The 22,077-nt window shown below is 51.8% G+C and overlaps 1 protein-coding gene across 2 annotated transcripts in view; it reads left to right on the top strand.

Moving 5' to 3' along the window:
- Nucleotides 1–3,604: 3,604 nt before the first annotated feature.
- Nucleotides 3,605–22,077, top strand: part of RIMS4 (regulating synaptic membrane exocytosis 4) — a 63,908-nt gene continuing 45,435 nt past the window's right edge. Inside the window, exon 1 of one of the 2 annotated variants that reach the window (XM_025932200.2) lies at nt 3,605–3,847. In XM_025932200.2, coding sequence (XP_025787985.1) covers nt 3,751–3,847 — 97 coding nt within the window. In that variant the 5' untranslated portion in view covers nt 3,605–3,750. The remainder of the gene's footprint in view (nt 3,848–22,077) is intronic. The other variant, XM_025932201.2, reaches the window with a different exon arrangement.

The raw sequence follows: 22,077 nt of genomic DNA, 5'->3' as shown, positions 1-22,077 counted from the left end.
AACAGCTCTGCCCCAATGGGCTCTGCGGCTTTAGGCAGCCCCTGGCACTTCCTGGGCCTCAGTTTCCCCTCTCTCCCAGAGTGGGGGAGGGGTTGGATGACCTTTTAGTTTCCTTCCAGCTCTGGACGTCTGCCTCTGACAGATGGGGCTATCCGGTCCCTAGTCGTAGGAGCTCACACTTGCAGGGCACTTACTGTGTTTGGGCACTGTGTTTGGGCACCGTTCTGAGAGCTCCACCTTTATTACTCACTCGATGATGATGTGCACACCGGGAGGCATTGTCCCCATTTTACAACTGAAGAAACAGGCCCAGAAGAAGTTAATTTGTTTGCTCAAGATCACTACTCCATTGCGGCATAAAATATTATCCCCAAACTTCGGGGTGTAAAACAACCAGCATTTATTCTGCGGGCCAGGAATTTGGGAAGGGCTCAGCGGAGCCATTCTTGCTGACGCGTCTCTCATGTAGTTGCCGTCAGATGTCACTCGGGCTGCATCAAAGTTGGGCACCCAAGATCACTCGCTCATATGCCTGGGAGTTGATGCTGGCTGTTGGCGGGGGGCTCCGCTGGGCCTACGTGGCCTGTCTAGCAGGGGTGTCTCAGGGTAGTCAGGGTTCCTATGAGGAAGCTGGCTTCTCCCAGGGTGCTTAACCCAGGTGAGCCAGGAAGAAGCTGCAGGAAACTTTCTGACCTAGCTTCAGAAGTTATGCATGCCACTTCTTCTGCATTCTACTGGTTACAAGCCAGTCACTAAGGTTGACCCAGATTGAAGGGGAGGAGACATAGACTCTACTTCTTAATGGGAGGACAGTCAAGGAACGTGCACACATGTTTTAAAGCCACCACAGTGACTCAGACGGTAAGTGGGAAAGCTAGAATCTGAACCTCCACGCGGGGTCTGAATGCTCAACCAGCCACACTGTCTACTTTCGACATTTAGGGCCTGGTTCCTGGGAGTCTCATGGCTGGTCAATCAGACATTCTTCATGGGTCCCTGATTCTCCTTCCCCAGCTCCAGGCCAGCCTTCCCTGACCTCTCTGTCGTCCTTGTGCCTTCTCTAAGGCCTCTGACTGCCGCCTTCCCTCTGTCTTCCTTCTGCCACGGTCTTAGGAGGTTAGCAGAGCAGTGGACAGAGCACCGGCTTTGGAGTTAGGCTGCCCAGGCTCCATATATATGATGCGTCAGATAGCGATAAGGGCTAAAGAGAAAAATAAAGCAGGGTAAGGAGGATTTGGCATTTCAGGAAGGGATGCTGCTACTTTCTAAAGGGCGGCGAGGGAAGACTTTACCAAGAAAGTGATGTTTGGGCACGGGTCTGTGAGAGTGAGCCACGCAGCTCTCGTGAGGGAAGAGTGTTTCAGCCAGATGGAACAGCAAGGTCAGGACAGTGGGTCTGGAGCCGAGTGAGCCAGGGGTGTGGTAAGAGGTAGGACAAATAGGGAGCAGAGCCAAAGGAGAGTTAGGACAGTGTCCAACTTGGACTTTGACCCCAGAGTGAGATAGACCAAGGCGGGTTTTGTTTTTTTTTTTTTTTTTTTTTTTTTTTTTTTTGCAGAGGAGCAGCAGTCTCTGACTTCCATTTTTGACATCCTGATGCTGACCTTGAAGATGGAAGAGGCCATGAACAAGGAACAGAGAGCCGTTTCTAGGAGCTAAGAGCAGCTCCCAGCCAAAGGCCAGCAAAGAAACAAGGGTCACAGTCCCACAGCCATAAGAAACTGTATACTGCTAACAACCTGAGTGAGCTTAGAAGGGGCTTCTTCTCTAGAGCCTCCAGAGAAGAGCCCCATCTGGCTGATACCCTGTGAGGCCCCAAGCAAAGAACCCCATCAAACTTGCTTACACCTACAGGCCTGTACACTAATACATGGGTGTTGTTAAGCCTCTCGTTTGTTATGCTGCAATAAAAAACTAATACACATGTTATTTTAACTTAATCCTCACGACCGTCCAAAATGGAGGGTCTCCCCATTATACAGATGAGGGAACAGGTCAGTGAGTTGAAGGGCTCTAGGCCACGCAGAAGGGTAGTGCCACAGCTGGGACTGAAACTCTGGGATCTCGCCACTTCCCCAGCCTGCTTTTGTAAAGAGAGTGTGAGGACATCTGGCAGAGGTCGGACATCTGGGGCTTGCCTGGATGGGGACCTCAGGCCCCGGGTTAGAGAATGGAGTTCGGGTTTCTGATTGGGATTATGTTCATCCTGGGGGCTCTGAGTGTCTGAACCCAGGTGTATATGAGTCTGAAGACTGTGGGTCCCTGGAGGGGTATATGTGGCTGTGTCTGTCTGAGCCTGTGAACTTGGTCGAGTGGGTCCCACTGTGCGTGCATCTGAGGGGGTCTGTGCATCAGAATATACCCACCACTGGGAGCGACCGAGGCTATATGTCTGCATATGGGTGTGAGCATGCGTGTGCCCACTGAAGTGTGTTTGAGTGACTCTCTGGGTCTGTGTCTGAAGCTAACCGTGCAGGAGTCCACCAGCGTTTGTGCACGCGTGAATCAGCGTTTGTGCACGCATGAATCAGCGCTTAGGGAGTCGATGATGGCGGGCACTGAGTGTCTCTGTGTGCAGGTCTGAGAGTGTGTGCCATCTGAGTGTACAAGTGTCTGTGTGTGTGAATTCTAGGACATCTGTAAGGAGTGTGGGTACGTGAGTGTATGTGCCTGTCTGAACGTCTCTGTGGGTCTGTGTGGGATCTGGGGGTCTCCTTCTGTGACCAAGGGGGTCCCTGTTTTTTGCTCTGCGTCTTGTGCCCCCCCCCCCCATCTCCATAGGAGTCTGTTGTGTGTCTGTGGATGTATCTACCTCTGCAGGTCTTGTGTGAGAGTCTGAGGGTGTCTGTAGGTGTATCTACCTGTGTGGGTCTCTCGAGTCTGTCTGAGGGTGTCTGTGGATTGATTCCGCAAGTGTCTCTAAGAGTGAGTGAGCGAGTCTGTGGGAGCACCTGCCGGGGTGTGTGTATGAGTCTGAGGGCGTCTGTGGTGTAGCTCGCACAGTGAATGCAGTCGTGTGGGAGCCTGTCTGAGCTCCTCTGCGGGTTCATGTGTTAATCTGAGGGTCTCCGTGGGAGGCTGAGCGCTGTGCGCCGGTCGCTCTGAGTGTGTCCCCTCTGAGCCTGTGTGTGCCCCCGGTGAGGCCTCTGTCGGTAGGTGATGGACGCCTGCATCCTGGGCGAGTCTGAGGGCTGAACGTGGGGTTGGGACAGAGTGGGGGAGGGGGGCACGGCCCCGGGACTGGGGCGCAACCCTTCCCTTCCGCTCCTCTCGCGGGGCGCGCACACCTGCCGGGCTGGGGGTGGCGAGGAGGGGCCCCACCCGCGCCCTCCAGGCTCCCACGCCCCCGCGCGCGGCGCCCCCTCCCCCGGGCAGCGCCGATTGGCTGCGGCGGCCGCTCCGAGCCCGCCCCGCGCGGCCGGCTGGGGGCGCCGCGGGCCAGAGCGCTGCGCCGCCACCTCCGTCGCCGCCGCCGCCGCCGCCACCACCACCACCGCCGCCGCCGCCGCCGCCGCCGCCGCCGGGAGCACAGCGCGCCTCGGGCTCCGCGCGCCGCCCGCTCCCGGCCCGCCCGCCGCCCGCCGGCCCCGCCGCGCCCGCCAGCCCCGCCGCGGAGCCCCGGCCTAGCCCCGGGCCGCCGCCACCACGCCGCGCGCCGTACTCCGCGTTAAGAATGGGGCGGCCAAGCTGCCCAAGCCGCCCGCCGCCGCCGCCGCCGCCGCGGCCGAGGCTCCGGGCGCCGGCGCCGGCATGGAGCGCTCGCAGAGCCGCCTCAGCCTGTCCGCCTCCTTCGAGGCGCTCGCCATCTACTTCCCGTGCATGAACTCCTTCGACGACGAGGACGCGGGTAAGCGCGCCGCCCGCCCCCGATCCCCGGGGCGGTGTGGGGGCGGAGGTGGTCCCGGGAGCCGGGGCCGGAGGCCCCCTGCCCGACCGGGTGCGCCCTAAGAGGGGGCCACTCTCTCCACCCCATTGGCAGTCCCGCTCGGGATACGCCCCCACCCACGAGGCCTCAAGGTCTAGAGCTGCGGTGCCTTCTAGCCTCCAGCCGTCCCCAGGGACCCCGAGCTCCTCTGCATTCACCCCTTTCCCGCAGGTGGGCCCGTGGGGTCGCCCGGACCAGCTCTCTTTACTCACCCGAGCCTGCCGGGTGCCCCCTGTCTTGTCCCTGGATCCGACCTGCCGCCCTCCCTGAGCCTCCCGCCTGTGGTGCCCACTCCTCGAGCCCCGGGGCTTTGGCAGCCTCACCCCTGGGGCTCTGACGCGCCCCCCGCCGTTGGAGGTGGCGCGCAGACCTTACTTCTCCATCTTTGTCTTGCCTGCATCCAGAGGCTCCCTGGCCAAGACCCCCGCCCTGCGCCCAAGGCCTTGAGCGTCCCCATTTGTCTCTCTTCTTCTTCCCCCAGAAGCTGGGGCTCCGGACTCCTGGTTCCTATCAGACTGGGGCGGGCCGCGGGAAGACTGGCCGGGTGCGGCCTTTCCTCCCCGCTCGTCCTGGAAGGAGACGTAGGGCGGCGCCAACTCCTCACCTGCGCACCCTCTGGAGTGTGCCCGGCCCCTGGGTGCTCTTGTCCCTGGAGTAGCCCCTTTGGGTGGGCTGAACCCGGTCACCATCCGGCGGCCCGAACCTCGCGCTCCCGGGCCTGCGCGCAGCCTCAGCCAGAGCCCGAGGGGCGGGGAAATGTAGGGAAACCTGCTCTTTGGGGCCCTGGGATCGGGAAGAGGGAACGTGAGGGCTCCGGATCTGTTTCCGCGGTGAAGTAGCGAATCCACCAACAGGTGGGGCAACTAGAGGGCTTGGGTGAGAGTTCCCCAAAGAGTGCCAGATTGGGAGTCAGCATCAGGTTCCAGTCTTGCTTCTCAGCTTATTAGCTGTGACCTTGGGCAAGTCATGTCACTCCTAGCCTCCATATCCCCATCTGTAAAATGGGATGGCAGTCCCTCAGACACGGGGTGCAGTTAAAAATGTTTTCTGAAAATCTGATGTAACAGAAGCTGAACATCTGAGAGTGAGTTCAGCGAGAGGACAAAAACGAGAGGGGTGTAGGTGGTGGGGAGTAGCAAAATGGTTTCACGGACACTTTTGAGAACCTGATGAAAATATGAACTGTCTCTTCAAAAAATACACATACGAACCATCCTCAAAATTTTGTCTGCAGTGTTAGGGAGTTTATGGGTCCTGCTCAAGACTCCCTGCCTGCAGAGACCCTTGTCTGGTCACCAAGTTATCTGGTGAGACATGGGATGGAGCCGTGGGTAATGGGTGCTCATGTCCTCCTGCTGGAGCAAGAGGCAGGTGGAGAAAAGGTTCTCCAGAAGAATTTGTTGGCCAAGTGAATGGATGGGGGGGGGGGGGGTGTGAGACAGATTCCCCACAGACCTAGAGTTGGGAGTAGGGTAAATACAGTTACTGCAAAGCCATTGTACAGACTCACCATTTTATGGAAAAAAATAACCGAGGCTCAGAGGGTTAACTTATCCCTTGATGGAGCTGAGGGAGGTCATTATTCTGGCCAGGTAAGGAGGTATGGAGGGGCTGTGCAACACAGTGGACTCCACTGGAGGAAATCAGGTTAGCGAGAGGGATCCCCACCAGCAGAAGTGAGATGATGCTTCCACCTTTCACTTAATGGTCAAGGACTCTCCTGAAGTTCAATAGGCTACCTGGTCTCAAGAGGCAGGTTGGGCAGGAGCATGGGTTTGGAGGTGCAGGGACAGGGACAATGGCAGGGACAGTTAGGTTTTTCTCCTAAGTCGTATCCCATGTCATGGGTCAGACGCCTTGGTTATTATTGCTGGTTTCAGGCAAGTTGTTCCGATTTCACTTAAGTCAGAATAGAGTCCTTGATGTTTTAATAGAGATTTTTTTTTTTTTTTTAAAGATCCTACCTGATGTTTTTTCCAGCAAGTTTCTTCAAATTCTTGTCTTGGACTCGGAAGAGACCTAGAAATCATCCTGTCCAACCCCTTTTGGAGCTCAAGTGGATGAGTGTATATGTGTGTGTGTGTGTGTGTGTGTGTGTAACCCAAGGTCATCCAATGAGGTAAGCATAGAGCTGAGACTAAAATCAGGTTTCCAGTTCTCTTTCCAGTAAACTACTAGCCCTCTGTCTGAAAGAGGATTTTTTAAAAAACTAAATCTCATTATGTAGAAAATGGTTCCCAGGTGAGGAGGCCCCAGGGAACGGCTGCCAGCCAAGAGTTTGGTTTGGGCATCTTGTGCTCATTGTCTGCTCATCTTAAGGGATGCTTTGAGTTTGGGAGGGGGAGGGAGAAAGTCAAGTTTCATTTCCGGAAGACTAATGAGTGTCTGGTAAAAATCGGAAGTAGGAAACATTGTCTTGGTGCTTAATTTCTCTTGTTCTTCTCAAAGTCATTAATTTTCTCCTAAAAAAAAGCCTTTTGGATTTATTCTTTTAGAACAGCACCGTGCTGAACTAATTTCTAAAAGCAGTTTGAATAATCTATCACATGCTAGACAGAGACTGCTTCAGTAGGAGGGCTATCAGAACTGGCTTCCCTCTGTCTTCCACTGCCCTGATCCCTCCTCCCCTGGCCCATGAATGCAGGGCTGTCTGATGGCTTAGAGGTGTGTCCCTGTTGGCTTCTGGCTCATCTAGGTGCTTCCTCTTTGATGCTGCTTCCAAATCCTATTGAATGCATCGCGTGTCCATCACCCAGGTTGAGCCAGAGCCATCTTCAGGGTTCACCTGCACCTTCAGCTGGTTTCCTGAGAAACTGTGTGAGGAGAAGTCTATTTCGTTAGTCTTAACTGGGCCAGAGTACTTTCCTGCATCGGGCTTGGGAGACTTGGACATTTTGTGAGCATAGGAAGTTGCTCCTTCCTCCCACCCTGTTCTAGCCACCCTAAAGCTTAGGATGCCGGTCATTGTAGATTCCTAGAATTCTTCCCAAGGAGCATCTCTGCCCCAACCTTGCACTCTGAACTCATTTCTTATGCTGCTTTTGTCCCTTTTCCAAAGATGCTGGGGGCTTTAGAGAGACATGGACTGGGGGGCATTTTCCTGTACTATCTTCGTTGCTCAGCCTCGCTGGCTCTGGGTTTGTAATTGGGGAGTTAGGTACATGACCTCAGCTTTTTCATCTGAATGAGGGAGAAAGTAATAGTGTGGACTGCATAGGGTCAACAGTTTTTAAATTATTACCTTTTGATAGGCATCCTCCTACACATTTTAAATATTTTAATTCTTTTGTCATAGCAACCCTATAAAATTAACATTTAACATCCCCATTTTCAGATAAGAAAACTGAGGCACAGAGAGTATTTGTTCAAGGTCACTCAGCCAAGAAGTGAGGGAGTTAGGATTTGAACTTGAGCAATCTGACTGAAACATCTATGCTTTTGATTATTACATTGTTTTTGCCATGCAAAGGGCTTAGTACGGTATCTGGCACCGGGTAGGCTCGCAATACCTGTTAGCTATTATCAAATTATCAAATAAGATTTGTTTCTGAGCATGAATGTAAACTAGCATCTGTGGGATTCTCAAAATGTTAGCTTTCATAATTTTTGTAAGCTAATTTAATTGCATTGTGGAAGCTATTAAGGCAGAGTTGGGCCCGCTTTCTTGGCAGCGGTTTAAAGATGGGGATTTGGGGGACTTGCTTGTGGAACAAGAGGGTGGGGAGCAGTCCAGCTCCCTGTTTCCCTGTTCTTCCTTAACAGTTAATTTTCTTCACATCTATTGTCTTAGCCTTGCTGCGGTGCATTGGGGCACTGCTGGGGAGTAAGGGTATCTCCACTTTACAACAAATACCAAAGGCGGTTGTTAACATCAGTGTCTGGAATTGAGGATGGTGTCCCTGAGTCTGACCAAGTGGTTTCGGCATCCAATTCTCCCTGGCCTGGGAGAAGGGCGGAGAAGCGGGAGCAGCCAGCTCTGATTTGCCCATAGGATGCTTCGATCCAGCACTGGAGAAAGTTGCCATGGCAACACCGGGCCGGCTACCAGTCCCTCGCTTAGCGGTTAGGGCCACATCTCTGGGCTGCAAAGCCCTTCACTGCACCGCCTTCTTCCGCTCAGGCCAAATCTGGTGGGTGGGGCGGCATGGTGGATGGGTCCCACAAACTAGGACCAAAGCCCACTCCCGTTGTTTTTGGAGAGGGGGAAATAGAGCGGTTTGTCTGAGTTTCTTCTCCTGGGTTGTGGGGCGGGGATGCCTATATCCTGCCAGACAGATCCCGGCAGGGGGAGTTAGAGCTCTCATTCTTGCCCCCACCCCAGGCACCTGGAAGGACAGCACTGGACCTCCTTCCCCACCCCCAATCTACTCCATTTGGCAGAGTTTTCTTTCCCAGACCAAGTGCTAACTTTTGTCCTTGAAATTTGACCTGAGCTTTCTCTGAGAAACAAAACGTCCTGCTGTCCCACCCCTTCCCGCTGAGTTGGTGGGTGGGAACACAGTGCTTCAGCCTCAGAGCAGGACTAGGACTGAGTGGATAAGGGGGAAAGGTGAGGGAGAGGCCTTAAAATATCCTTCGGGATCAGGTCCACTTGAGGTGTGAGGCTGAGGTTTTGAAGCCTCCATTCCCACCCTTTTTTCTAGGGCAGGCCACTTTCTGTCCCCCTCAGTCCCCTCCCTCAATTTACCACCAAGTGCTGTAATCTTCTGTATGTTTGGGGAGTTGTGCAGAACTCTTACAGATTTGGGTAACTGAGGCCTGGTAAAGAATTGAACCAATTTTTTTCCATGGTTCATGTCACAGGGTGGGGTGAGAGTATGCACCCAAACTACTTTATCTGAGTCAAATTATCCTGAAAGAAGCATCTCAGAAGAGTCGGGTGCATGGGGATTCACTCCTTCCCCCACTACCCAGATCATTGCCCTGCAGAACTGCCTTGATGCCTTGAGAGCTCTTTCCTTAAATCCCTCTCCCTCAGACACCCCCCTTCCCTGTCCCCAAGCAGCCAGACTCGTGGCTCCTGCTTCCTTGAGTTTGCAGTTGCCCGAGGCCTGTCTGGTTCTGTTTGGTGGGAAGCGGGAAGCGGGAAGAAGGGCTCCATCCACCTCGGCTCCCTCTGCAGGTGGCGCTCTGCCTCCCTCCCCACCCGTCCTCCAGGCAGGCTGAGTGAGGGCGGGGCGGAGGTGTGGAGGAGAGCAGGAGTGTGAGAGCGCCTCCGTGTCAGCTGACCTCTCCAGGCTCTGGGCCTTTTACTTTGCCTCCTCTACCGTCTTTTCATTTTGGCTTTGACAACCATCGCTTCAGCGTTTCTTTTAAGAATTGTTGGAGAGGTGCCAGTCTGGGCGATGTGCTCAAAAGGGTGCAAACACGTCCTGCGCTGTAACCTGTGCCCCCCCATCCTGTTCCAGGGCTGCTTGCAATCTCCCTGTCTTACTGTCACCCCCTTCTTACTGTCAGATCTCCAGTGCGCCCCCCGCCCCCCGCCAGTCACCTGGAGAGACCACATTACAATCCAGTGTCTCCCCTACCAGTTACTCCATGGGGCTAGCATTGGACTCCACTATGGCTCTGGGGCCTCAGGCAGGTCCTTTAACCTTCCTGAGCCTCGGTTTCCTCTTCTGGAAAAAGGGTTAAATATCCTGTCTAGCATCTCTTAGGGTTATAAAAATAAAATGATTGAAAGTCTTGCTTGGCTGTGCTCCGTGCTTTCCCTGATCTTACCGAATTCTATAGCAACCAGAAGGGTAGCTACTGTTACAGATGTACCCATTTTGCTGATGGGGAAAAGCCAAGCGGCTTAGAGTAGTTTAATGACTTTCTTGGGTTGCACAGTGGTGATTCACAAACTGAGATGTGTTTGACTCCAGAGGCCACCCTGTGCCTCTTGGCATGAAATGAGATTCCAGGTGGGAGAGGGCTGTGTATGCCCTGGGGGCTGTGCTCGTGCTAACAAAACAGCAAGTGACAGAGGCTGGGGTGTGGAGTCCTGTTCGGATTCAGATATGCCCCTCCAGCATCTGCCATTCCACCCCAGTCCACTGGATTGCCTTTCTGGCCATCATTTCCTGGATGATCCCCATCACGGGGCTGTGCCTGGCCTCCTTGAAGAATCCAGTTGTCTGCCCTGGCCCTGGGGGCCGAGCCGTCACCTGCCTCTCCAGACCGATGTAGGCCAGTGCTGGATTATATTTAACGCTGTGCTATTTCTACTTGACAGCTCTAGAGCGCCATCCCCCCTCCCCTTTCTCCTTCCTCCCTCCTCCCTTTCTGATTCACTCGGAAACTGACGTGGCTGATGTCAGTGCCTTATTCTTAGCCCCCGTAATTGTAACTGCATTTAGCAGTGCGCACTTCATTAACAGTTTCTGCGATGGGGGAGTGAGGTGACTGCGTGCCTGGGTAGGGACCTGGTGGGGGTGAGGAGGGGGCAGCTGCTGCAGGACCCCGGCCAGCTGCTGCTTCTGGATGGACCAGCTGGGTGGCTTCTAGGCCTGGCCTCCCAAGATTGGCACTCTTAGAAGGAACCTTGGAGAGCATCTAGTCCTTCCCTCATTAGGCAGGGAAGGAAACTGAGGCTCAGAGAGGCAGAATGGCTTGCCAGAGTCACATGTTCCAGATCCAGGGCTCTGGCCTCTGAGTCCAGGTTTTCTTCTTTGGCATTTACTTATTCAACTAATATTTAACTAGCTGCTCAGTGCCAAACAGTATTCTAAGTGCTGAGGACATATGAGGGAACAAGGCAGACATGGTTTCTGCTCTCATGGAGTTATGTTCTGGGGTGGGGGAAACAGACAATAAACAGGAAGCAATTAAAATATAAGTAATTTCAGATTCTGTTAAGTGAAATGAAAATAAAACTGATGGGATAGAAGATAACAATAAGTAAGGTAGTCAGGGAAGACTCACTGAGGAAGTGACATTTGAGTTGAGGCCTAAATGATGAAGAGCCAGCAGTGGGAATCTGAGAGCGTAGAGTGATCTAGGCAGAGACAACCACTGGTGCAAAGGCCCTGAGGTCAATGTGAGCTTGGGTGTTTATGGAACAAAAAGTGTGGTTTCATAGAATGGATGAGGGGACACAAGGTCAGAGAAGTAAGCTGGGGGCAGATCGCTCAACCTTGCAGACAGTAAAGAGTATCAGGTGGGGAAACCGGGTCCAGAGGGGGAAGAGAAAAGGCCCTCCATCTGTGTAAAGTCAGAGAGAGAAGCCAAGAACTCATGCCTCCTGAATCCCTGCCTATTTTATTCCTTAGACATAGGTGGCTGTGCCTTTAAATGCATCGTGTGGCTTCGTTTCACATTGTAGCTGGAGGGCACTGTGGAGTCTGGGCAGGGCTCCTGCTCCGCCCTCCCTTGCATGCCCACCTCCCCTCCTTGAGTCTTACCTGACCCAGCTTCATAGCTCCTCAGGCTTATGTAGCTGTGAAAGACCCCAGGGAGCTTCTGTTTTGTGACAGAGAGAACGTGGCTTTGGAATCCAACAGACCTGAATTTTCATCCTGCTTCTGCCACTTCTAAATTGTGTGACTTTGGGCAAGTGGCTTCAGCTCTCTAGGGCTCCATTTCCTCATCTGTACAATGGGGGAATAGTAAGTTCTTCAAAGGGTTATCATGAGGAATAAGTGGTGTGATGCCCAGGATGCACCTAGTCCAGAATGGGCATGTGGAATGAAGGTTTCCTCGGTTATAGGGATGAATGAGATCGTGTGTTCCATGCTGAGCGCATAGTAGATGCTCTCTTAGGGGTAGCTGCTGCAGTTGTGGCTATTCCTGTCCGTTTCAGTGGGTCACAGTCACCTAAGGGGCTTGTTAAAACTCAGATTGCTGGGTGCCACCCCAGCGTGTCTCATTCAGCCTGGAGTAGAAGCTGAGACTCTTCATTTCTACCAAGTTCCCAGATGATGCTGATACCAATGCTGCCAGTCCAGGGACCCTGCCTTGGGAACTACTGGGTTAGAGAAAAAAGCTGGAGAGAAATGAAGGGTTCTTAACATAGGATGTCTCCTGGCTACCTGTGTCTTAGATGCTGGGACATTGGGTACCAAATTCAGTAGCTGGGAATAGTCTTCGGGCGTTCCTGTCTCCAGCACATGGTCTCAGATCAAATGAGCCTCAGATGCTGCCCTGCTTTGTACCGGTTTAACGTGTGGGACCCCATAAATCCTTTTGGAAGTCATCTGTATAAATGATAAATGAGTCAATGTGAATAACACATTGGGCCTTAATATCCTTTTGTGGGATATTGGATTCAGTTCTGGGGATTCTGAGGGGTTCAAGTCTAGTGCCTTTACCAGAGGGAACAGGACACAGTCCCTTTCCTGAATTGGAGAAAGGCAGGGCTATGTCTTAAAACCGGCAGGTTCATTTGAGGACAAGCCTCTGCTGGGAAAAAGTAAATCAAAGGAATCATCGATGTTGAGGGGCAAAACGCTGGGAAATGCTACCAAGGGAATTTACTGAGTCAGTTAATTTAGATGTGTCTAAGAAAAGGGTCTCTGGTAATTTTCTAAGGAAGGTTGAGATTTAGCTCAGGTTGGAGGTAGTGGGGGACAAACCTTATGATGTGATAAGATTCCCACCCAGTCCCATAAAACTCGGAGTCTGAAGACCAAGGCATTTACAAATAGTTTCCAGATGGGACTCGTCTGAAACTGATGGGAAGGAGTCTCCGGGAGAGGGGGCTCAGGGACGGAAAGGAGGACGGGCCTTGGCTTTGAGTCTCTGCCATGTACCAGCTGTGTCTCTTGACTACGATATGTAACTCTTATGTACAGCCTCATCTTTTGCAAAATGGAGTGAATAACTCCTACCTTGTGAGACTTAGAGGTAACCTACGTACTACCCATAGGGCATCCGGGAGATGGAAGCTACTGCCTTTCCAGCTACGGTAGACTGCCTGGGTGCAGGACGGGCGGGTTGGGGGGGGAGGTGGGGCTTCACACCCGGGGTCTGGACTCGTGGCTCTGCTCTGGTTTGCCGGCGTTTGCTGTGTGCTGAGTGGAGCCCAAGAGGCTGCACGAGGAATCAGGGAAGAGGTCTCCGTTCAGCTGCTGAATTTCAGCATCTTCTACAACCACTTCCCTTTGTCTTTTGGGCCTCAGAATGCCCATCTGCAGAAGGAGGGTCTCTTTAGGCACAACCAGAGTCTTCCAGAAAACAGAGGACACTTGTCCAGATCCTCCCCACCCCCCATCTCCTCCTTTGCATTCCGACCCTGCTCAGCCCCTCTGTGGTCATTTTTATCCCCAGAGTATCCCACCTGGCACCATTTCTCTCTAGCTGGTCCTTGGCTGATTGGTCATTGAATAATTTTGAAAAGATTAAGTGCTATTTGGAGTAGGCAATAAATGCAGATGGTGCGGCATTAAAAATTTTTTTTGTTTATTTTTCAGAGAGAGAGAGAGAGAGAGAGAGAGAGTCAGTGCTGGAGGGGCAGAGAGAGGCAGAAAAAGAATCGCAAGCAGGCTCTGAGCTGTCAGCACAGAGCCCGATGTGGGACTCAAACTCACAAACCGTGAGATCTTGACATGAGCCGAAACCGAGTCAGCCGCTTAACTGACTGAGCCACCCAAGCGCCCCTAGATGGTGCAGCATTTTAAAAGCACGCAAAGTATCCAATGAAAACTGTCCTGGATGCCTCCATCTTCTGACTCTCCTGCCCCGTCCCCAGGACAAACACTGTTTCCAGCTCTTTCTGCTGTTACCAATGATACATTACAGTGAAAAAGCCAGACCTCACCAATGACACCCAAGGAAGCATCCGTCTCCTTCCCACCTCAGCCACCCAGTCCTACTCCTAATACCATTGCGGTCTTTTAGGCTGCCAGCTTCTTCTTTATTTTCCAGTTAGCAGATTCTTTTCTTTTTTTAAATGTTTATTTATTTTTGAGAGAGAGACACACACAGAGCACAAGCTGGGGGGGGGGAGGCGGGCAGAGAGAGAGGGAGACACAGAATCTGAGGCAGGATCCAGGCTCTGAACTGTCTGCACAGAGCCTGAAGTGGGGCTCAAACTCACAAACTGTGAGATTGTGACCTCAGCTGAAGTCAGACGCTTAACCGACTGAGCCACCCAGGCGCCCCATCCAGTTAGCGGATTCTTATTAAGCACTTACGGTGGTGGTTAGCTCTGCGTCAGGCACTGTGAAGGTTTGAGAGTAGTCAGACTAGGCAGTGTAGCTTGGTGGGGTTTATGATGCAGACTCTGCAGCCAGATGGCCTGGGTTTGAATACTGGCTTTGCTGCTTATTGGCTGTGTGACCTTGAGCAAGTTACTTAACTTCTCTGAGCCTCAGTTTCCTTAACCATAAAAGGGGTTAATAATAGCTCCTCCCTTCCCCGAAGGTATGATGAGGATCAAATGAGTATTTGTAAAGTGCTTTGTAGAGAGCCCACACACAGCAAAAGTGTGTCAAGAGTGTAAGCTATTACTATCTTGGAGCCTCCAAGCTGGGAGTCTCTCTGAGGTCATCTGCTCGTCTTCATTGAGGCCCAGAGAAGGATCGCCTGGTTTGGCCAAAGCCTCACAGCAGGTCTGTGGCAAAGCCAGGAATAGAGCTGATGTTTTTGGATTCCTAGCCAGGGCCTTTTCCTCTCCTGTGAGGTGCCCCAAGTGGCCACTGTGGACCCTGTCTGCACCTGAAGCTTTAAGTCCTCACCCTGCATCTCCAACACTCAATGTCCCTGGGAATTGCTGCCGGGAGTTGCCTGGGGAGTGGGTGGGAGGATGTGTCACTAATTGGGGCCTGTAATGGAAATTAATTAGTTCCTCAGCAAATGTCTCAAGAAACATCTTTCATCTGCCTGGGCCCAACATCAAGACTGAACCAGGCGCCTCTGGGCCCCAGGCCAGGACCAACCCATCCCAAGCCATCTGGCCCCCGGAACCTGCCGCTTCTGCCCAGCCTCTGTTGGGTGTGCTCAGTTCTGGGAGAGGGACCCCCACACCGGGAAGTTTGGCCCTGTTGGGAATCAGGTGGGTGCCACTAGCTCCAGAGAAACGAACATGCGGAGTGTTCTTAGGCTCCTCCCAGGAGTCTTCAAGTTGAAAAGAATGCAGGGGAGGGAAGAGCTCTTCCTTCCTGTTGCTGAGCCTGAGACTTGGGCTCTTGTGCAGGTGATGTGCTGTGCAGTCCTTTCAGGGGAGGCCTATAAGAGGGATGCACAGTGGGCAGGAAAAGAGGCAGCTAGAGGTGGGCACTCAGCTGTGGGCTAGCCTCAGCCTGATTTGCAGGAAGCTCTAGGGAGCAGGTGGCATTGCAGAGTTGACCGGCCTCCTGCACTCCCATATCAGTCGGTCATTGGCTGTGGGCAGTCCCCAAAGGTCAGGACATAACTCTTGGGGCAAGGCAGCTCCCATTAGCTAAGGGCAGTTCTCCAAAGAAGGGGCAGCTGTGAGCCAGGACCTGCAGCTATTCACAGCAGCTATGGGATGGCTGTCCTGCTTGGTGAAGGCGATCTGGCTAGGCTGGATCCCCCCGCTGACCATCTGGAAACTTCTGGCTGAGCAGTGTCCACCCCTAATTCAGGTCACCCTCTCCACAGCCCCACAAGGTGTGTACGATGATCATGGTAGGTGGGCTGGAACAATCAAGGATCTGGATGGACTCTTGACTTGGCCACGGTCACACAGCTAGCGAAGGGTAGGACAGGGCTTCAAATCCAGGTCTGCCCCCAACACTTAGGGTCTTTTCCAACATTCTGTACTGCATTTCATTTTTTTCATGAATGTATTTGTATGTTTCATGCTTCTTAGTGGACTTCTAAGTGCCTCTCTGAAGGGTGTCTGTCTTGATGTTCAAGCCCTTTGGGTTTGACAGAACATTTTTGCCTGTTTGAATTCACCTGATCCTCTTGGAAAATTGACCCTGTTTCCAGAGAGGTGGGCAAAGGCCCCAATAGGCTGCCTGAAGAGAAGGGTTAAGGGATAGCTGATTTGTCATGGAATGAGCCCTGGATTTGAGACCCCATTTCTGCCAGTTTGCCAATTGAATGACCATGGGCTCCTCTTTGAGCCTTGCTTTCCTCTTTGGATGAACAAGTCCATGGCTGTAAGCCACAGGTAACCCTGAAGGTATTCTAATAATACTGCACATAGCAAGGACTTGGCAAGGTTTTGACTGGGGTGGGGGTGGGGAGTTCAAAACCAGAGCTGACCTCTGCAGTGTGTGTGCAGGGAATAGTCTCAAATTAAGGCCTGCAAATGGGCACAGTGACACCCTGCTGTCCAGGTTTGGGTTCCCCCAGAAGCAGTTCCTGAAACAAGGCTTTGAATAAGTATTAGGATGGACCACATGAAATTGCCATTTTTAGGAGTCAAACAGTCGCGTAGCAATTGTACACAGTTTGTGTGGTTCACAGAGGTGATCACTGAAAACTTCAGGAGAGGTGTGAGAGAAAGTGAGTTAGGGAACGAAGTGATATCAGCCCCTGACTGAGGGCAAGCAGGGTTAAATCTTGCTGGGGGCTTCTGGAAGATTGTATAAAGGGACAGACAGTGGTTATTTTAGTCTTTGTGGACCATAAGGTGTCTCTTACCACTGCTGTTACACAGTTGGAGCTCGAAAGCAGCCAGAGAGAATATGTAAATGGATGAGTGAGGCTGTGTTCTAATAAAACTTTATTTACAACAATAAGCAGTGAGCTAATTTAACTCCTGGGTGGTAGTTTGCAGACCCCTGGAGTAGAACAGGCACCCCGGTTATCCCACCCAGGGGTGAGGGAGCTGGGGTATGTATACAGCAATTCCTGTCAGTCAGTGGTTGAAGGCCGTGGGGGTTGGGCTGGGGAGTATTGCTGTCCTTTCCCACCTGCCACAGGTGGTAGCCCTCCAGCTACAAAGTCTAGTTTCTGGCAACAGGAAGTCAGGCCAGTGGTCACTGACGGTAGTAAAGATCCAGGACAGGGGACCAACAACATCACTTATGCCAGTTTTGGGGGATGGCTGTGTTTGGAAGAGTGTACTGGAAAGAGAATGGCAGAATGAACAGGAAAACACATTTTGGGGGGGGGCGGCAGATTATTTTTTAACTTCTTATTTCCAGGCTTTCCAGCCATTTGTTACTTTTAGGCAAAAACTGTCTCCTCCATTCTTGGCAGTCTAGTTTGCGTTTTCTACCTCCATGCCTCTGCTTCAGCAGTTTCCTTTTCTGGGATGCCTTCCCCCTCCTCCTTCAGGGCTCCAATGCCACCGCCTCCAGGAAGTACACTTCTCTTTTCTCACAGGGAGTTGATCACTCCTCCTGGGCAATCACAGCACTTTTCTCTCTCACAGGCTGTTGCAGAATGTGGTTTCTGTCATTTTTCCACTGCCACACCAAGAGCTCCTCCGGATCAAGGACTGTGTGATTCCCTGTCTGTATCCCACCTCAGGGGCATTGATTTGGGAAAGGTGGAGCTGAATCCCAACCCCCCCCCTCCTATGCTCCCTACCACCTCCATTTCTCCCTCTTTTCTGCCAGTAGTTGCTGTTGGCAAGGCCCTGTCCTAGGTGCTGATGACCCAAGAAAAACCCAGTCTTAATCTGTCCCTTAAACTTTCATGGAGTTTACTGTCTGGTGGGGGGAGGGGCTAGGCATTAGATTACGCAAAGGAATAACTAATAATTTGTCCACTACTGTGGTAAGTGCCGTACGGGACAAGTGGGGGGTGCCGGGAAAGGCTCTGGCTGGGAGAACTGACCTGCCCTGGGTTGGGGGGTGCAGGGAAGGGGCCAGCTAAGCTGAGATCTGAGGGATGAGTTGGCCAAGTAGGGGAGGGGGGACCCGAGACAGGATGCTATCCATATGCAGAGAGGACAGACTTGGAAGTCAGCTAAGGGAGTAAGGGGTCGAATCCTTGATTCTCTCAGTCTGTATGGCTGTCTCCCCTTTTCTCCTCTTTGCCACATAAATGGGAGATATTAACTGTAATTGCTACAACATGGCAGAATTATGGGTAGTTTGGTCTTTTTTTTTTTTTTTTTTTGTAGTTTCCAAATTTTCTACAATGGATATGTCATGGTGAAAATTGAGAGCTTTAGTCTGGAGACCTATCCTCACTGGTAGTTGTGTGACCTTAACCATGTCATTTAATCACATGGTGCTTCTCCTTCCCTCTCTGTAAAATGGGAAGAATATAGTGATGATTTACATGCAGCGCCCATCACATTCTGACACTTCACCTCCATTCATTTATTCAAGCCTTACAACTACCCTGTGAGGTAGATACTATCAATATGCCTGTTTAATTGGTGAGGAAACAGGCACAGAGAGATTAAGTACATTGCCCAAGATCACACAGCCCATCAGAGTCAGAGGCAGGATTCATATCCAGCTGTGTGACTCTAAAATCTGAGCTTAACCACTTGGCTATACTACCTACCTCTCAGGGTAGGAATGAGAATTAATGAGAGGACATCTGTCAAGCCCTTAGCCCTTAGCATAGTGTGTGACACATAGTGCTCTGTAAATATTAGCTCATGTTATTATTAGCAGCTGTGCAAAGGCCCTGTGGTGGGAGGGGCACGTGGTGTTTTGAAAACCCAGGGAAGGGAGCATGTGGTTGGCAAAGTAGCAGGACTAGACCATATTAGATCTTTAAAGTCAAGAGTCCTGGACTTACGGACAGTTGAGCCCCAGTTGGGTTTTTCAAGGGAAGCCACAGACTCAAATCTGGGGTTTGCAAGGACTTGTCTGGCTGCAGGTGGGAGCCAAGAGGCCCTGGGATGACTCCTTTTGGTTATAGTGACTTTCCCCAAATGGGTCTGACCATTCCAGCATTGAATCCCCAGACCATGGTGATGATGATCTTCGGGTGTCTCGGCTGGCTGCGTGGGCTAGAGTGCAAGACACAAAAAAGTCAGGAGTGTGTCACCAGGCTGGTCTGGTGATGCTGGGAGGCTGGGAAGTGCCAGTTTGAAGGCAGGAACAAATTACTCTCCTGGAGATGAGGCCGGGCCAATTCCTGCCGTGTTACATTATTAAATTTGTAATCTTCGTTCTAATACTTCCCAGCAGTGAATAAGAACCAAATTTAAAATGCTGGCTTTACATTTCTGGAATGAAGCTCTTTGTCAAGAACTCTTGAAACCCATAATTTCTCTCCAGAGGTGAATGTCTATGTCTTTAAAAAAAAAAAAAATTAAAATTAAAAAATAAAGGAAAACCACTGTTTCGGGTAATGGTTGCACTTGAAGGGTTGTCTGAAACCCCAGCCCTGACCAGGAATTGGGAATAGGGTCTGTATGTCTCCAGGCCCAAAAAGAGCTCAAAGTAGGACAGGGCGTACAGATACCCGGGGCTGCCCCAGAAATTTAAACCCCTAAATCTGGGCCTTGCCTGAGAAAAAAGGTAACAGAAACCTCATGTTCACCTCACCACCCCCCACCCCAAGTAGCTGACAAATTCATTGATTTTTGAAAGGGTTTGGTACAGATCGGGCCACAGTCCCCCAAAGAATGGACCCGTATCAGGCCGTGCAGGTTTTCTCATGACGTGTGGTGAGTGGGGGACCTGGCTGCAGGTGGAACCATGGGCTGTACGGCTACTGCCTCTGTACCTGGCCAGCAGGGCCCTGGTTTGGGGCCCGCAGCATTACTAGGCAGCTCTGTGGCCCTCCTCACTGAATGGGGAGTCTGTGCATGAAGGGGATATGCCCCCCTGGGCCCCTCTTTCTAGGCCATATTCTAGGTGTTTGGGACCCTTGAATTTTCTGTCCAAATGGCCCTGAGTCTCCTTATGGGGTCTGTGCAGACCCCTTCCCTAGGTCCATCCTCCCGAGGGTAGACTCTGCCCATCACTGGTGTCCTGATAAGTGGCTCCAAAGTGGCTGTTTGTGGAAGTGAGAACAGAGCACAGATGTGCAAAGTGGGCCCCTTTATATGTGGGGGTGGGACTGAAGGGAAGAGGCAGGCTTCAGCTGAGGACCCGCTCTCTCCTCATTCCATATTCAGCCATGGAACACTGTGGATTCTAAATTTGAACCTGTGCTGGCCTTCAAGGTCATTATGGAGGTATATTTGTCAGAACAGAAGGAGGATAGAACATATTTTATTCAATAGCCTAATTTATAACTTTTAAATATTTAGAGCAAGTATGAGGGCCTCCATTGTACTCTTGCCCTGGGCCCCACAATTTTAGGGGCCCTTTCTTTGTGTCATTCTCTGAACCAAGAGTGAGAACCGCCCAGGGTTGGCCCTTCTCTTCATAGTCCCATTTGCGGTACACATGGCTTACAAGGTACCTTTGTGCATATTAGAGAAAGGCACTCTCACCCCCACCCTGGGTGATCGAATAAAGAAGTGGTGGGCGCCTGGGTGGCTCAGTCGGTTAAGCGTCCAACTCTTGGTTTCAGCTCAGGTCATGATCTCATGGTTTGTGAGTTCAAGCCCCACATCAGGCTCTGCACTGACAGCACAGAGCCTGCCTGGAATTCTCCCTCTCCCTCTCTCTCTGCGCAACCCCCCCCCCCTTCCCCGCCGCCCAAAGAAATAAATAAACTTAAAAAAATAAAGGGAATGGTATGTCCTGTGGAAGGATGAATTAGAAAAAGGCCCCTCCTCCTCCAGTGCCAGCTGGGTGTCCTGCTTGGCAAGGGAAAATGGGCTGTATTTCTCTCCTGGGCCCAGCCTCAGTTGGGCATTTTTGTGCAGGTAGATGCTTGTCCAGCAGTCTGCAGGGCCCCACGAACCTGAACCAGAGAGGAGCCATGGGCAAGGCCAGAGGGAAAGTGCTGACACTGTGGGATCCCAAAATAATCATTAAGTCATTTTACATTTTTTAAAAAGTTTATTTTTTTTTTAAGCGAGAGAGAGCATGCACACAAGCAGGGGAGGGGCAGAGACATGGGGACAGAGGATCTGAAGACCCTCATTTTTCATTTTTCAACATTTATTTATTTTTGGGACAGAGAGAGACAGAGCATGAACGGGGGAGGGGCAGAGAGAGAGGGAGACACAGAATCGGAAACAGGCTCCAGGCTCTGAGCCATCAGCCCAGAGCCCGACGCGGGGCTCGAACTCACGGACCGCGAGATCGTGACCTGGCTGAAGTCGGACGCTCAACCGACTGCGCCACCCAGGCGCCCCTATCCTCATTTTTCATTTTTAATAATCATCCTCATCATGGGTTGCCTGGGTGGCTCAGTTGGTTGAGCATCTGACTTTGGCTCAGGTTATGATCTCTCACAGTTTGTGGGTTTGAGCCCCATCTTGGGCTCTGTGCTGTCAGCTCAGAGCCTGGAGCCTGCTTCGGATTCTGTGTCTCTCTTTCTCTCTGCCTCACTCCCCACTTGCACTCTGTCTCTCTCTCTTCAAAAATAAATAAACATTAAAAAAATAATCACCCTCATCATGATGGTAAATGTTTATTTTTTTTCATACATGCCAGGTACTCTGAACACTTTACCTGGATTATCCTATTGAAACATCAGAATATGAAGGTGGCAAAATTGTCATACCCATTGTATTGATGAGGAAACTGAGGCTCAGAGAAGATAGGTTCTTCTTTGGCCCAAGGTCATTCAGTAGTAAAGTCAAACAGGCCTGCCTGGCATGTGAGTCTGTTAGCTTAACCACTGCTCTGCACTGCCCTTTGTGATTTTTGAAAGCATTCTTTATGCAGCCAACATATTTACTGATCCTTGCTCCAGTGTGCTGGGTACTTGAAGGTAGGACAGGGGCCTCCCTCAGCAGAGAAGGAGAGAGGAGCAGAGCAGATAACTGGGTGACCCCATTGAACAGGGGGTGTGAGAAGCTGTTTACCAGGCTGTGTAGTCAGGGAGGAGCTTCCTGTGGTTTCTTGATGTCTGGGGGTTGGGGAGGTAGGGTAGGGAAGGTAGGTGCCTCAGGAGGATGTGGGGCCAGAAAAGAAGTGAGTGGTTAAGAAAGGCTCTAGTGCCCTGGCCCTTCTTGGAGACTAGAGCTCTGTTGTCCTCTTCAGGCCTCCTGGGCCCTTGCCGAGAGGGGCGGGACTCACTGCCCACCCCCAGCCACCATCCTCTGCAAAGGTGGAAAAATCATTTGCTGTGGTTTTGGCTGGGACGATTTGGGACCTGGCCCTCTGAGCCCTCCCAGGCTGGCCCAGACCCTTCACGGGGCTCCTACTACACTGGGAGTGGTAGAGTCACCACTTGTCATTTTAATTTTTTAAAACAATATTGTGCGTTCACTAGTT

This window comes from Puma concolor, chromosome A3, assembly GCF_028749965.1.
Source record: "Puma concolor isolate L17-30 chromosome A3, mPumCon1.1.hap2, whole genome shotgun sequence".
In the NCBI taxonomy this organism is placed as follows: domain Eukaryota; kingdom Metazoa; phylum Chordata; class Mammalia; order Carnivora; family Felidae; genus Puma; species Puma concolor.
Note: the sequence above shows the minus strand (reverse complement) of the source record. Positions and strands in the feature narration are given on the sequence as shown.